Consider the following 13,882-nt stretch of genomic DNA (forward strand, 5'->3'; position numbering starts at 1 on the left):
AATTCATGTCATTTCAGTGAGTCATCATGGTTGTGCCCTGAGTCCTCTGTTGCTTCAGATGAGGCTGATCCCCATGGATTTACAAACACACACAAATACATGTCATATACACATTCAAGTCACTTGTTTTAAATAAATGCTTCTGTTTTAATTCAGTTTTGGTCTTCATTGTAACTGATGTGCAGGGGGAGAATGAGTGGTTGACCTCAGGCTACGGCTCTGGTCTGGACTGGCCCGTTCTTCTTTCCAACATGGCTTCAGTCTGCTCAGCTCTCTCAGGTCCCACCGCAGCGTTTCACTCAGTTTGCGGTCCGGACTCTGATTGGACCATCGCGACGCCTCGACTCTTTTCCCTTTCAGCCCCTCTGTCGGACAGATGGCCTCACGTTTGACTCTCGATTCTTTCGGTCAGCGGAGGAGTTCACGGTCAACTCAAGAACTGCAAAACGAGACCAAATCATCACCCTCACACCACCGTGCTTCACAGTTGGTATGAAGGGATTTGTCGTACATCAGGGACAAACGTCTCCACTTTGGTCCCGTCTGTCTGAAGGACATTGTTCCAGACGTCTCATGGTTCCTTCAGGTGAAACTTTCTGAACCCAAGTCGTGCTGCCATGTTGCTTTTAGAGAGAAGAGGCTTTCTGTTGCAAACAGCCATCTTTGTTCATTCCTTTTCTAACTGTCCTGCGGTGAACTTTAACCTTTAACCTGCTGACTGAAGCCTGTAGAGTCTGAGACGGAGATCTAGGTTTTTTTTTGGCCTTTTCTTTCAGAATGAGCTTGCAGGGACGTCCGCTCATGGGAAGATTAGCGGCGGTCTTTACTGTTTTCCACTCGTGATAATCTTTCGCTCTGCAGATTGATGCACTCCAAACGGTTTGGAAACAACCTTTAACCCTTTCCTGACTGTTGCCCATCTAAGGTCATTGCTGATGTCTTCCCGCCTTGGCATAACGTTACCACACACCTGAATGCTCCGAAGAAGCAAACAGAAAAAACAAACTTCTGTTTTAAAGAGGAACTCACATCGATGATCACAGTTAGTCGGCGCCTTTGATCAGATTTAGTTCCTGTTAAATAAAAACTGATAAAGTGCAACGTGTCGCGTGTTGGTTATGGCCCGATGAAGGATTCTCGATACAGGAAACCTCCGACTTCAAGCACATCATCACCTCAAAGACGCTGTGCTTACTTTTCTCTGGCTGTTTCTTCATCCCTAATCCTCGTCTTCCTCTCCACATTATCTCAAACACTTGCAGACAGACTCTGATGGCTATAAATGGCTTTTGACTCGACTCCCCTCCTTCCTTGCTTCATCTCGCCACCATCCTCTCACCCACTCATCCCTCCTCTTTCTTTCCGTTTTTTTTTTTGTTCTCCCCTCCATCTTCACTCTTCACCTACCAGAACATCTACCTCTTCCTCTCGTTGCCAGTCCCACCCTACCCCTCCCCGCTTCCCTCCTCACGACTCCCACTTCCCTCCTCTCATCCATCTCACTGACTTCACCGGAACTCTGGGGGATCCAGGACAGACAAGTTGCCGTGGTAACAGGCAGAGCAGGATTAATATATATATATATATATATATATTTATATATTTTCCCAGAAAGAACAAGGCAGAAGAGGGGAGGAAGAGGATGTTAGCCTCTCTGAGTGCTAACAGATATGAATGTGACAGAGACAGAGAGGGACGTCTGATCAGTGCTCCTGTTTGCATCCGTACCTGTGAACTCTAAAAATGGAGGGTTTCCAGCGTGGCGCTCTGCGGCGTGGAAACCCAAACACCCGAATGCATTCGTCTCGGCTCACTCAAGGAAAAGTTTGAATGAATGGACGCGTTTGCGTGCCTCACCTTGGTACTGATTGACTTGGGGGTACGGATTCCTCTGGCCTTGGCCCATCTGTCTCGGGAGATGCTGCTGCTGCTGGAGCTAAACACACACACACACACACACACACACACACAGAAACTGTTATATGTCTGTGTTGTAAAACACATCCCATTGTTTCAGATTCATCAAACTTTGTAAAATACATTCCTAAACAGGAAAAGTTGGGAGGGAAATGGGAAAAAAGTAAGTAAAAACAAAGAAACATGCAGTAATTTCTACAAGATATTGAATGTTTAGTTAATTTGATTTCATTTAATGTTGCATTGTGACTAAAATGTAGGTTAATGAGGTTTGCAAACCATCACATTCTGCTTTCATGGACATTTTAAACAACATGCCAACTTTTTAAGGATTGGCGTTTTGCGTGTTTCTTCCTCTACAGCAGGGGTGGGCAATCCTGGTCCTCCAGGGCCACCATCCTGCATGTTTTCCTTGTTTCTCTGCTCCAACAAACCTGATTCAGTGGTTAAATCACCTCTTCATGTTCTGCAGAAGCCTGTTAATCACCCATCGATTCAGATCAGGTGTGTTGGAGCAGAGAAACAAGTAAAACATGCAGGATGGTGGCCCTCCAGGACCAGGATTGGAATTTCTTCAACCAATAATTTCAACAAAAAACTAAGAGTTAAAACGATCCCTGATGAAATAAACTCCAAACAGATTAAAGAATCACAGCCCCTGTCTGTTAACATTTCATCTTCTTCTGATTTGGGATTACAGGAAACAACTAAACTGGATCTAAACTTCGTCTTGATTCTAAAAACCAGCTGCTCCTGAAACAGAAGAACAATCAAAAAACTTTGAAAACTGAGCGATAAGTTCAGCCGTTTATTACAAAATGTCGGTTTGAATTTTATTATTTAAATCTTATGTTTTGTTTTTGCAGACGCAGGCTGAAAACGGTGACATCCTAACTTTCAACAGATGTTCCACAGCTGCGGTTTAGCCGCAGATGATCCAGATGTTAGATCTGACGCAGATGATGGTTACAGAGGTGGAGGTGGGGTGTGTGTTTGTGTGTGTGTGAGACAGATGTTGAGATCAGACAGATGTTAGGACTGAGCTGATGTTTGGGACAAAAACAGATGTTTCATATTTTAGAAACAGATGTGGTGATTCTCTGATCGCAGCAGATGTTGATGTAAAAGAAAACAATCATTAAACTTTCGTTTCACTGCAAACAGGCTGAACTTTATACATCCTCTCTGTCTTTTTGTTTGTTTTTCTGTTAATCAGGTTGAAAAAAGTGGCTAAATTTATAGCTAACAATCAGGTAAAGCAGAACTGGGAACATGTTTTGGTGGAAAACCTTCATGCTCTCCGACAAAAACTGTAAAATAAACGATTTTTATCAATTTTTTATTATTTTTTCCTCACAAACTAAGGTTTTAAACAAACTTCTTGTGTAGTTCGTCTTTCAGGCTTTGTGTCTATAAAACTGACTTACAGACATTCATATATAGGTTATGGTTGATTAGCTGTGGCGGCCATCTTGAATCGAGTTAACTCCGAAAGTTAATCAGTTGTGGATATTCAGAGTTTCATTAAAATCTGCCCACTGCTTCATGAGATATTTTGCATTTATTAAAGCAACTAAAACTATTTTAGTGATAAACTTCAGACACAAAATATAATTTTTGAACTAAAAATGTTGAAGCGTTTGTAGAAAAACTGCTTTTCTGCAGTTCGGATCTGGACGGGCTCGTCTAAATGAAGGTAAATTATTCAGTCAGGAACAAACACTGAAGCCCAGAAGGATGATTTTTATTTCAAACATGTATATTTGTGTGTGTCTGTGTGTTTTTGTATTTATTTTTTTTGTTGCAGATCCAATTAAAAGCAGCGTGGTGGGTGGTAACTTCAGAGTTCAGAACTCTTTAACACCTGATTCCCTCACAGAAGGAGAAATAAAAAGGAAACACCACATTATCACAGCAGGTAGCATGAGCCACACACACACACACACACACACACACACACACACACACACACACACAAAAGAGATGAAAAGAAACTCGTGAAGAGAGGTTTGTGGGTAATTATACATGCAAGCAGACAGTGAGGAAGAGGAGCGGATCAACTGTTTCTGTCAGAGCTGCACACACACACACACACACACACACACCCCGTTTTAACAGCTGACAGGTGGACCAGCTCACCTGCTCGGCCAGGAGGTGCTGCTGCTGCTGCTGCCTCTGCTCCCTCAGGATCTGCATCCTCTTCTCCATCACCATCATCTGTTTCATCATCACCTGCTGCTGGGTGCTGGTGTAGTTCGGAGGCGGACCCGAGCCCTGGTTGGGCCCCACTCCGGAGGCCACGCCCCCCGCGGGGTGAGGCGGGGGTATCGTGCTGGGTGGCCGAGACATTCCCACCACACCTTGTTCCTGCCGGTGCAGAGAGGAAGAGGAGGAGGAGGGTCAGAGCCACTGTGGACCAGATCATCAGAACATTTATGGGACCTCGAACCTTAAACCTGTCCTCTGTTTGTTCTTATTGAGTGAATACTGATTCAGCAGACTTTAATCCAAACAACTCATTTTACTCCAGAAGTCTGAAGCCACAATTTTACTTTAGTTCAGTTTATTTTTAACAGTAAACTTTAGAATTTATCACAAGATAAAACAAGCAAAGACTTGCAAATTAAAGCACAAAACAGGTTTAGTTGTTTGTTTGTTTTTTAGAAAACGTTCAGCTCATTCAGAAGCTGGGCGCTTTGACTTTTAGACTTTGTAAAAAATATTTTTCTTAGAAAAGGTTCACAGATCTCTTCAATTCCTTCAAAATATTGTTCTCCTTTTGTCTTCTTATGACGAGCCTCTCGTTACCTGTTTGCGAGTGTTTAGTTACTTTCTGCCTCCTCACTCATTCATTCATTCATTCATTTATTTATGAAATGATCAGTTTGGCTCCTGAAGCTTCAGAAAATGAGCTCCTTGTGAAAAAAACCTGATTTGATCAGAATCTCTGCAGAGTTATTCGACGATAACGAAGAAGAACCGACTCCGATTCAACCAATCAGAGCCCGAGCTCCACACAGGTGAAAGGTGTTAGTGAATCACATCCTCCTCCTTTTTGTTCAGACTGTAAACTTTATAATCTGCTTCTCTTTGAAGGAAAGCACTTAAAATCCGTCTTTATCACCTTTTCCTGGTTTCTGTGTACCAGCAGGAGCCAACGAAGCAAGACAAATTAGCTCCTCGTCGTTTAACAAAGTCATTTTAGACAGAAGGAAAGTCCTCCTCGGTGTCAGCGTTACTGCTCTTTAATGACAAATGAATATGCCACAATAAAATCAGAAGAAGAAGAAATGAGTTTGTGCACGGTGGTTTTTAACTCAGAAGGACTCGGGCCACCTCGAGTCCTCCCATCGGGGCTCTGGTTTGTCCTCCCTGAATACATTATCTCCTCATTAGCATATAAAGAGCGCTTCCCTCTCCACTCAGCCGTATGCTAATCTCTAATAGGATGAAATGGCCTGCTCCGGCCAATCAGAGCGGCCTGTTTGTGGATCTATTAAAGGTTAGACAGCTGAACGGGAATGGACATCGTTTAGCAATTAAAAAAAAAAAAAAAAAAGTAGAGGGAAGCACCAAAGAGGGGTGAATGGTTCAAGTCAATAAAACCCCAAACAGCCCCCATCCAGCCTGAGGACCTGACAGCGTACAACAAATCACATTTACCTGCAAGCGAGAAGGAAACAGCAGCAACAGGATTATAGAGCCGGATCTTAGTCCTGGCTAAATTCTCTAACACACACACACACACACACACACACACACACATTGAATATGTTCTGAAAGAAGCAAAAGCCTCATAATCCGTGTTGAGACTCTGCTCTTCTTAGAAAGGAGGTAGGTGGAGATAAAGCTCATATATTAGAGCACAGAAAACACCCTGCAGAGCAAACAGAGTCGGCTGCTCAAGACGAGCTCAGACCAGATTGATCGATGCTCAGAGATACGTGTCTCATCTACGGTCGGCCTCCGTGGAGGCAGAGCGGGCAGAAGGTGTAGGGGTACGACTTCACCAACAGGTGGCAGTGGTGATCTTTACGCTTGTAAATGTGTGTGTGTGTGTGTGTGTGTGTGAGAGAGCGAGTCTCACCGGCCTCTTCTCAGCAGATGGCTCAATCATGATGGTTCTGATCTACGATCTGTCCCTGTTTCCCATCTCACTCTTTCTTCCCTCCTCTCTAAACACCCCCCCCACCCCTCTAAACTCCTCGTTTTCTTCAGTCCCCCCCTGAATAGAGGAGGTCCAGAGTCTTGTCCTCACAGATTAGAAGACTTTTAGACACTTTAGTGGGAGTGGTGCAAAGAAGAAACTTCAACATATATTTCCCCCATCCTTTATTCTGCTGAAGTGTTGCTTGTTGAATCAGAAGCAGCTTTAAAGAAAATCTGAGAAACTGAGCAAAGAAAGGAGGCACCAGATCAGGATAAGTTGATCTTGTTTTGGGAGAAAAATCACGCCGGAGCTCGGAGGTGATGAGTCACGGAGGAGAGCAGGTACCCTGGCAACAGTTGCTGCGGTGAGGAGCAGATGGCCGCCGCGCCTGGTCATCCTCCGACGCCTTGGACGGACCCAAACAAATCACACCGCCGGTGCACGAACACACACTCAGTTCGTCCATCACACATCCTAAAGGCCTTAAACGGCTGCTTATCGCTCGCTGATTTTCATGCCAGAGTTTGAGACTAAAATCTGAGATTTGGTCAAAAACTGAAAATAACACGAAGCTGTCATCTGACAGCTGCAGCCGCGCCAGATTTGTGGCGAGGCCAGAAGTTATTCAGCTGTAGATGTTCATCCAGTCATTACTTTCCTTCAGATCTACCTCGAACAAACACACCAACACACACGGGGCAACAGCATCGTCACCCTGCCTTCAGCTTTGGTGGCGGGTGATAATGATGTAATTAAGAACATCTCCGGACTGTTTCCTTTTTAACCCCATCCTGAATGTTTATCTGCCTTAAAAAAGCCTCTGAGCTCCTGCTCAGCATGAAAATGAGAAGGAAGGAGGAGATGAATGTATTACCGGTCACTCCGGAGGATGTGTGTGTTTGTTTGTCTGTGTGTGTTGCAGCCTGTCAGCTTTATTGGGTTAGGAAGCATGGAGAGCCCAGGTGATTGCATTACGCTTGAAGTGAGCGGAAATGTGTGTGTGTGTGTGTGTGTCTGCTGTGTTTAAAAGTGGATCTGCATCTCCAGCTGAGACGAATCCTTCAGGAGGGACATTAAGGCTTCTACTTGTTACTATGAAATAACGCACACAGACACCTAAACGCAGCGAAGGCAAGCGGAGACTGAAACGGCGCTGCGTGCACGAAGCAACACGTGCGCGCACGTAGCAATGGCGGCAGGCAGCAGAGCGTTGGGTGGCTGCGCTCTCCAACGCTGCTCACATCTGTCACCCACTTGTGTGCTAGAAGAACAGTGTGTGTGTGTGTGTGTGTGTGTGAGCAGGAGGGAGGGCTGGATGGAGGAGGAGACTCCTACAGCTGGAGTCAGACGAACAGGAAGTGAGTCTGCTCACATTACGCCTCAGGTCTGCAGCAGCGACGCAGCTGAGGACACGCCGAGGTTCAGCTGAAGGTCGCAGCCGGAGATCATCGATGCCTCCGTGTCCTTCAGACTCGCACCTTACACCCCGTCACCCCGACACCCTGACACCCAGTCGCCCCGATGCCCAGTCACCCCGTCGCCCTGATACCCCGACACCCTGTCGCCCCGTCGCCCGGTCACCCCGACACCTCGTCGCCCCGAGACCCCGTCACCTGGTCACCCCACCCGCCGATGTCTGACAGGTGCAGGACTTCGAGATGCCTGGTCTCTGCACGCAACACGTGCGTCGTTCACGGCATCTACGGGGCTCCTACACATTCTTTCCTCCAAAATCCCAAACTGTTCCCAACTCCTCAGGTGATTTTTGACGTCCAAATATAAAAAACCTTCACTTTAAACTGTACAGTGGTTTGGATTTATTGTGCTGATTCAGCAAAATGTTTTTCCGTTTTTGTTTTGTTGCAATCAAACTTCTGTTTGGAGCTGCGGCTGGTCGGTCGACAGGGGGACAGATTTGAGGACTCGTTTCGGTTCAAACGTCCGTCTCTAAATGAGCGCGGCGGTGTTCTTATTGGTCAGGAGGATTTCTGTGTCCTCCCACACGTGATCTGTGGCGCTTGTTTCGGTAATTAAACTCTCACGCTCCGGCCTTTTGTTGGACAGACTGCACCTCATTTTTTTTTTTTTTTGCTCTGCAGCTGATTCCCATCTGCTGTTGGATCATGTGATCGGACATCTGTAAGGTTTGTTCTTAATGACGGCTGAGATCTGTGATCTCTGCATTCAATAAACATGAATACAACGACAAAATGAGGATTTTAAGTTATTGCAATGAAGCTCCAAATAATAGCTATAATAAATTTTAGTCTTTTTGCCCAGCCCTGGGTATAAATCTCCTAAAAACATCAGGAACAAGCTCAGTTTTGTACAACAAAAATTAGGGTTGGGCAATAAAGCTGGTCGGCCTGATCCTTTCAGTAAGTTACGTTTACCAAAGGATATAATTAAAGCATTCACTGAGACGTTGCTGCCTGTTCTCCAGACCTTTAATCCCCCAAAACTGTTTATCTGTGGCAGACTTGCTTCATCCTGAATCTAGTCTCAGAAAACATAAAGAAATCGAAACTGAAAACGTCTAAAGCAGCGGTGCCCGGTCCTGGTCCCAGAGGGTCTCTGTCCTGCAGGTTTTAGATGTTTCTCTGCTCTTCAGCAGGTCCTGAAGTCCTGCAGAAGCCTGTTAATCACTCAGTCATTCAGATCAGGTGTGTGAAAGCAGAGAAACATCTAAAACCTGCAGGACGGAGGCCCTCCAGGACCAGGACTGGGCATCACTGGGCATCATCGTGCAGGTTCAGCACCTGAGAGGAGAGAACCTGCGTTCAACCCGAAGGTGCACAACTTCCCAAATAAAGACAAAATGGCAACAAAAGGAGAACGTGTTGGGCTTCTTTGAAATGACGGAGCGCAAAAAAAAGAAAAGCTTGTTGTTTTACTTTTATTGCACATTTGTGGAGGGAGGATCTAATCCCTGAAAGAAATTCTTCTTACAAGACAACGTTAGGCTTTTATCTACTTTTTCTGAGATGATGTAAGGTTTGTAGCACAGTTAGCACGCCTGGCGGAAACGGAGACACCCTCTCAGCATGTGAACTAATGTTAGAAGGGCCTTTTCTCCAAAAAGATGGGTTTAGTTTTAGTTTTAGGGTGAGATGCATTCCTTCAAGGAGTGTTGGACCTTTGATTTGGGTCCTCGGGTTGCAGTTTGTTTCCGTGTCATTTGGAGGAAGTGTGCATGTTCTGCACCGCCTGCTGACTGATTCCTGAAGTCACGAGCACGCACGAAAACACACAAACACACCAACCCCGAGCAGATGGCAGAGCCAGACCTCATTGTATGAAAATATCCCCACAGCGCCTAAAATGAAGACATCATTCTGACACATACACACTCGAGTTTTCGTTCCTTCAGAGGCCTTCCGTTACCTCACCTTCTTTTCTCAAAGACCTGTCCCTGCGTCAGGTCCAGATGTTTACAGGAAGAGGAGAGATATCTCTATGTTCCACCGTGAATAAAATATGAGTCTGCATTTTGTTTTTATTTACATTTTACACTTCGTCTGATTTCGACTCGTATAACAGAAAGTTCCTCTTTGGACTTCCTGCGAAGTCAGTAAACACAACCTGTCCTCACAATAAACGCCGACAACAATAAGTCAAAATTTGATTTGTAGTTTTTCTTGCGTCCATTCCCCCCCGCCTGAAAAACACACACAGACACACAAACTTACACCGTTTCTCCCGGAGGAGGGTTATATTTAAGTCCTGCTCCCCACAGAGGTCTGTTTAATCTCTAACATCTCTCTCCTCTAAACCCTAACTGGCCTATTTCTGAATCTTCTGAATCTGCGCGCTCACACACACACACACACACACACACAAGGAGAAAAATGCCTCCGCATTTTCCCCCAGAAAAACAAAAAGAGCTGGGTTAACAGGGTTTCCCGGGATGATCCTGAAACCAGAGCTGAGCCAACATGATGCCATGCAGGGATACTGTGAAATGCATGTTGGCATGCAGGAGGGTATCAGTTTAAGTAAATGAATCCCTGCAGCAGGAGCACCGTTTGCAGGCGCCGCACTCAACAAAGTGATTTCTCTGCCACCCACAGACAGCATACAGCCTGGAATGTCACTTCACGCTCGTTTGCAATCATGTAGCGTGAAATTCTTTAAACTTTGATTCCCATAACAACAATTCCACTGATTTGTGTTTATTTTTCACTGCCAGCCGCGTTGCTGGACACATATACATTATATGCTCACTTCATTGTTAGAAATAATTACCAACATTTGTCATTTGTTGCTCTCAGAACGTCTTACCTTACATGTCCCGTGGACTCTGTCTCTTCTGTAAATTATGGGAAACTATCGCTGAAGGAGGTTCTGCTCGTTGGAGTTTAGATTATTTGACTTTTTTATTTGTTGTCTCGTGTTTGAACTTTGACTTCACAACCTCAAACCAGGCAGCTATTATATTTGCCACATTATTTAATACATTTCAGTCCAAACGATTTTAAGAAAAATGCTGTAATACCTAAAAGGCGCCACTAGGTGGCGAGAACCTCCACATTATTGACTCAATGGCTGCAGAAAAATGACATTTATAGCCCTAAAACTACTGAAGCTCATTTTGTTTTGATTGATTTCCTCGCAGTCATGAACCTTTTCGGGACAAGATCAGCGTTTAACGGAGAGTCAGACGTAAAAAAACAACAAAACAGGTAAAAACATCTCCATTGTTTTAGTTTTTAGGGAACAAACTGATACGAGGCATGAAAGAGGTTGATAAATCATTGTTTTGCATCTCTAGTCTGCACCAAAATCTGAGTATTTAAAAAACTCCATTTTGAAAAGTGGTTTTAATTAAAGTCTGCATGTGTACGAGAGGTGCAAACGCAGAAAAAAAAAACCTAAATGTAGTGTGCACATCTTTCAGAACTGCAAGATGACTTCATTTTAAATTGAAAATACATCAAAATACAAAATACATCAGGATCATAAACTCAGAGAACTGATATAATCTTTATAGTCTTTAAAACCAAATTATTTAGCAGCTAATTTTAGGGAACAAAGCCGAACGTTTGACTGTTTTTCATCTGCAGTTTAACCATCGTTTAATTAATGAAAGCAGCATCTCCTTAAAGAAACACCATCTGACCAAAGCTCTCACGCTCAGCTACTACCACCCCGAATGTCAGCTCAGCATCTTTGAAACTGTGGTTGTTAGAGTTGGCGGTGACGACCATTTTGAGCTGACTCTAAAAGCTGATCAGTGAAATGATTGGCTGCACGGATTCAATTATTTCAGATTGTTTCATTTAAATTGGTCCAGTGGTTCATTGGATATTTTACTGATAGACAGACAATAAAACACGTGGATAAATGATTTGTAATTAATAAAATGTTTGTGCCCTGATAATGGGGTTCATTAATTAAATAAGCAGCTGTTAAATTATATTTTGGTGTGTTTGACTATTTAAATGAGTTTTTGTTGACTTTAAATCTGGATCAACAAACGTTTGACCCCAGAGTTCTCCAAACAGTGGACCGTTGCTCCAAATCCATGAAGACGTCGCCGATAAAAAGCAAAACTTGGATCCTAAAAGTGTTGGTGAACAAACCAACGTCAGCCATTTATTTTATCTACAGAAAAATAAATAAAAGGAACACAAGCATCCCTCTGAGCGTCTTTGCTTCGGTGCAGCAACCGTTAATTTTCTGTTCATTATCTAATCAACTAATTGTCCGTTTCGGCTTCCCTCGTCACCGTTTGGCGGATCCGGTGAAACCTCCCCATGAGAAACCTGCAGCGCCGCCGTCTCTCCGCCGGCTCGGCGTGACGGGCGGGGGTCGTGGTCATGGCAACGAGCCGCCAGCAGACCGATGGGGATGAGATCACTGGTGGCCGGGGGGAGCGATTGAGGCAAGCAGACGAGCGTACCACCCTGGGAGGGACCAGGTGCTACAGTACATCACCCTGGAAACGGTTGCCATGGAGACCTTAAAGGCACCGCGGGACGTGTGTGAAATGACTGATGTGTGCTCCGAAACTGGGACGTTTGTGTGAAGAAGAGGGAGACCGGTGTGGGTTTTTGTCGCTCTTCCTCGTCCCGCCTCCCCTTTTCTTTGGCAACATTTGGTGCTGAATGAAAACCCCGCGGAGAGCGGGAGCACCTGTGTTTGTGTCTGGAAGGTTATCGTATCGCCCCGCTGGTTATTTGGTCTCTTCCGAGCGAGAATTCCCAACTAGAGGCTCTGAATTATTCACAGCTGCGATCAGCGCTATTACACGGCTGTTAACGGAGGTGAAGATCTGCTCCACACATCCGTCCATCCTCCCTCCCTCCCTCGCCCTTTTACCCACCCAGCAAACCTCCTCTTCAATTTCCTCCTCTCCCGTCGCACCTCCCTCCCCGTGCTCCGCTCTCCATCTCCTCCTCACCTGATTGCCTCTCCCACTTCCTCTCCTCCCTCGCTCTCTTGCTCTCTATCTACCCTTCAGCTCCATCCATCTTCCCCTCATTCCTTCCTGCTTTGTCCGCCTCGTTCGCTCAGCAGCTCTCCCCTCCTTATTCCGCCCGCCTTCATTTGTTTGTTATTTTTTTTCTCCCCCCAGTTTCACATTTGTTTTTCTTCATCCAGGCTCATCAATCTTTATTCTCGCGGTTGCTTTTTTAACGTCTGCATCCGTCCCCTGCCTCAGCGGCCATCATTCCGCTCCTTCGCCAGCTCGCTCTCCTCCATTTTTCACCCTCTCCTGCTGTTTTTCTTTGACTCCATCTTTACGGAGCCGCCGTATAACCTCCACCTCTCTTTGTCTCTCCCTCCATCTCTGAATCTATCTGTACCTGTGTCATGGCCCCCTCATTATGTCTTCTCCTGCTTTGCGCTCCCCTCCCTCCATCCCTCTCTCCTCTCCTCTCCAGAGAAGCCATTAGGTGCAGCTGTAAGGCCATCACTCTTCCTGCTCTCTTCCTATCTTTTTTTTTTTTGCTGTAGTCTCAGGGCAATAAGTCCCTCCTTCTCTTTTATTCCTCCCCAGTCTCTCCATTTCTACCTCTTCTCATTTTTCTTTTGGCTCTCTCTTCTCTTCATCTCCCCCGACTTCACATCCTCTAACAATCTCCTGCTTCCATCCTCTTCATCATGATTTCACCGCTCCTCTAACTACCCCCACCGTTCCTTCAGTCCCACCATATTTCAGCAAGATAGTCTTCTATAGCTGTCTGTGTACGGCTCTATAGGTGGTAATGGAGAGGTCAGTCTGCTCGCACACACTTATCTGACTAAACCTCTCTGAATTCTCTGCTGTAACCAACAAAAACCAAATTATTAAGCATAACAGGCATGTGGCCAGAGTTTAAACTGAAATCATCTTACGGTGGGAAGAGATGGCGGGACTGCAGGTTCGGTCAAACCTTGTAAATTACCTTTATGTGCGACACCGTACGGTAGTGCTGGGCGATATGGAAAAAATCCTACATTACGATATGGATAATTTTATATCACGATAATGATATATATCACAATATACCCCAATTACGTACGTTGTCAGTTATTCTCTGAAAAATATGAAAAAATAATCTAATTTCTTACCTTTTTCAAGCTTTATTTCGAAGTGACATTTAACTGAACTTTCACAGATGAGATCTGCTGCATTTCAGTGCAGCAATATATATGTACCTGTTAGACGTAACAGTATCCAATGACAACAGACTCCATTATCTTCGGCCGGCTATAGTTTCACTTTTCACAACTTTCCCGGCTCTTTTACAACTTGTTTGTTTGCACTTTTTGGATTGTTAAATATTCTTTTTCGTGGTTCTTCTTTAAGTGATAGAAGAGGTTTGTTGT

General features: G+C 44.9%; 1 protein-coding gene across 1 annotated transcript in view; it reads right to left on the reverse strand.

The window, feature by feature from the left end:
• The window catches only part of maml3 (mastermind-like transcriptional coactivator 3), a 109,708-nt gene that overhangs the window by 5,283 nt on the left and 90,543 nt on the right, over window positions 1-13,882 (reverse strand). Inside the window, exons 4-5 of the mRNA XM_017432481.2 lie at window positions 4,057-4,284; window positions 1,858-1,936 (exon numbers count right to left, since the gene is read on the reverse strand). Of these exons, the coding sequence (XP_017287970.1) occupies window positions 1,858-1,936; window positions 4,057-4,284 (307 nt within the window). The remainder of the gene's footprint in view (window positions 1-1,857; window positions 1,937-4,056; window positions 4,285-13,882) is intronic.

Source organism: Kryptolebias marmoratus, linkage group LG3, assembly GCF_001649575.2.
Source record: "Kryptolebias marmoratus isolate JLee-2015 linkage group LG3, ASM164957v2, whole genome shotgun sequence".
NCBI lineage: Eukaryota > Metazoa > Chordata > Actinopteri > Cyprinodontiformes > Rivulidae > Kryptolebias > Kryptolebias marmoratus.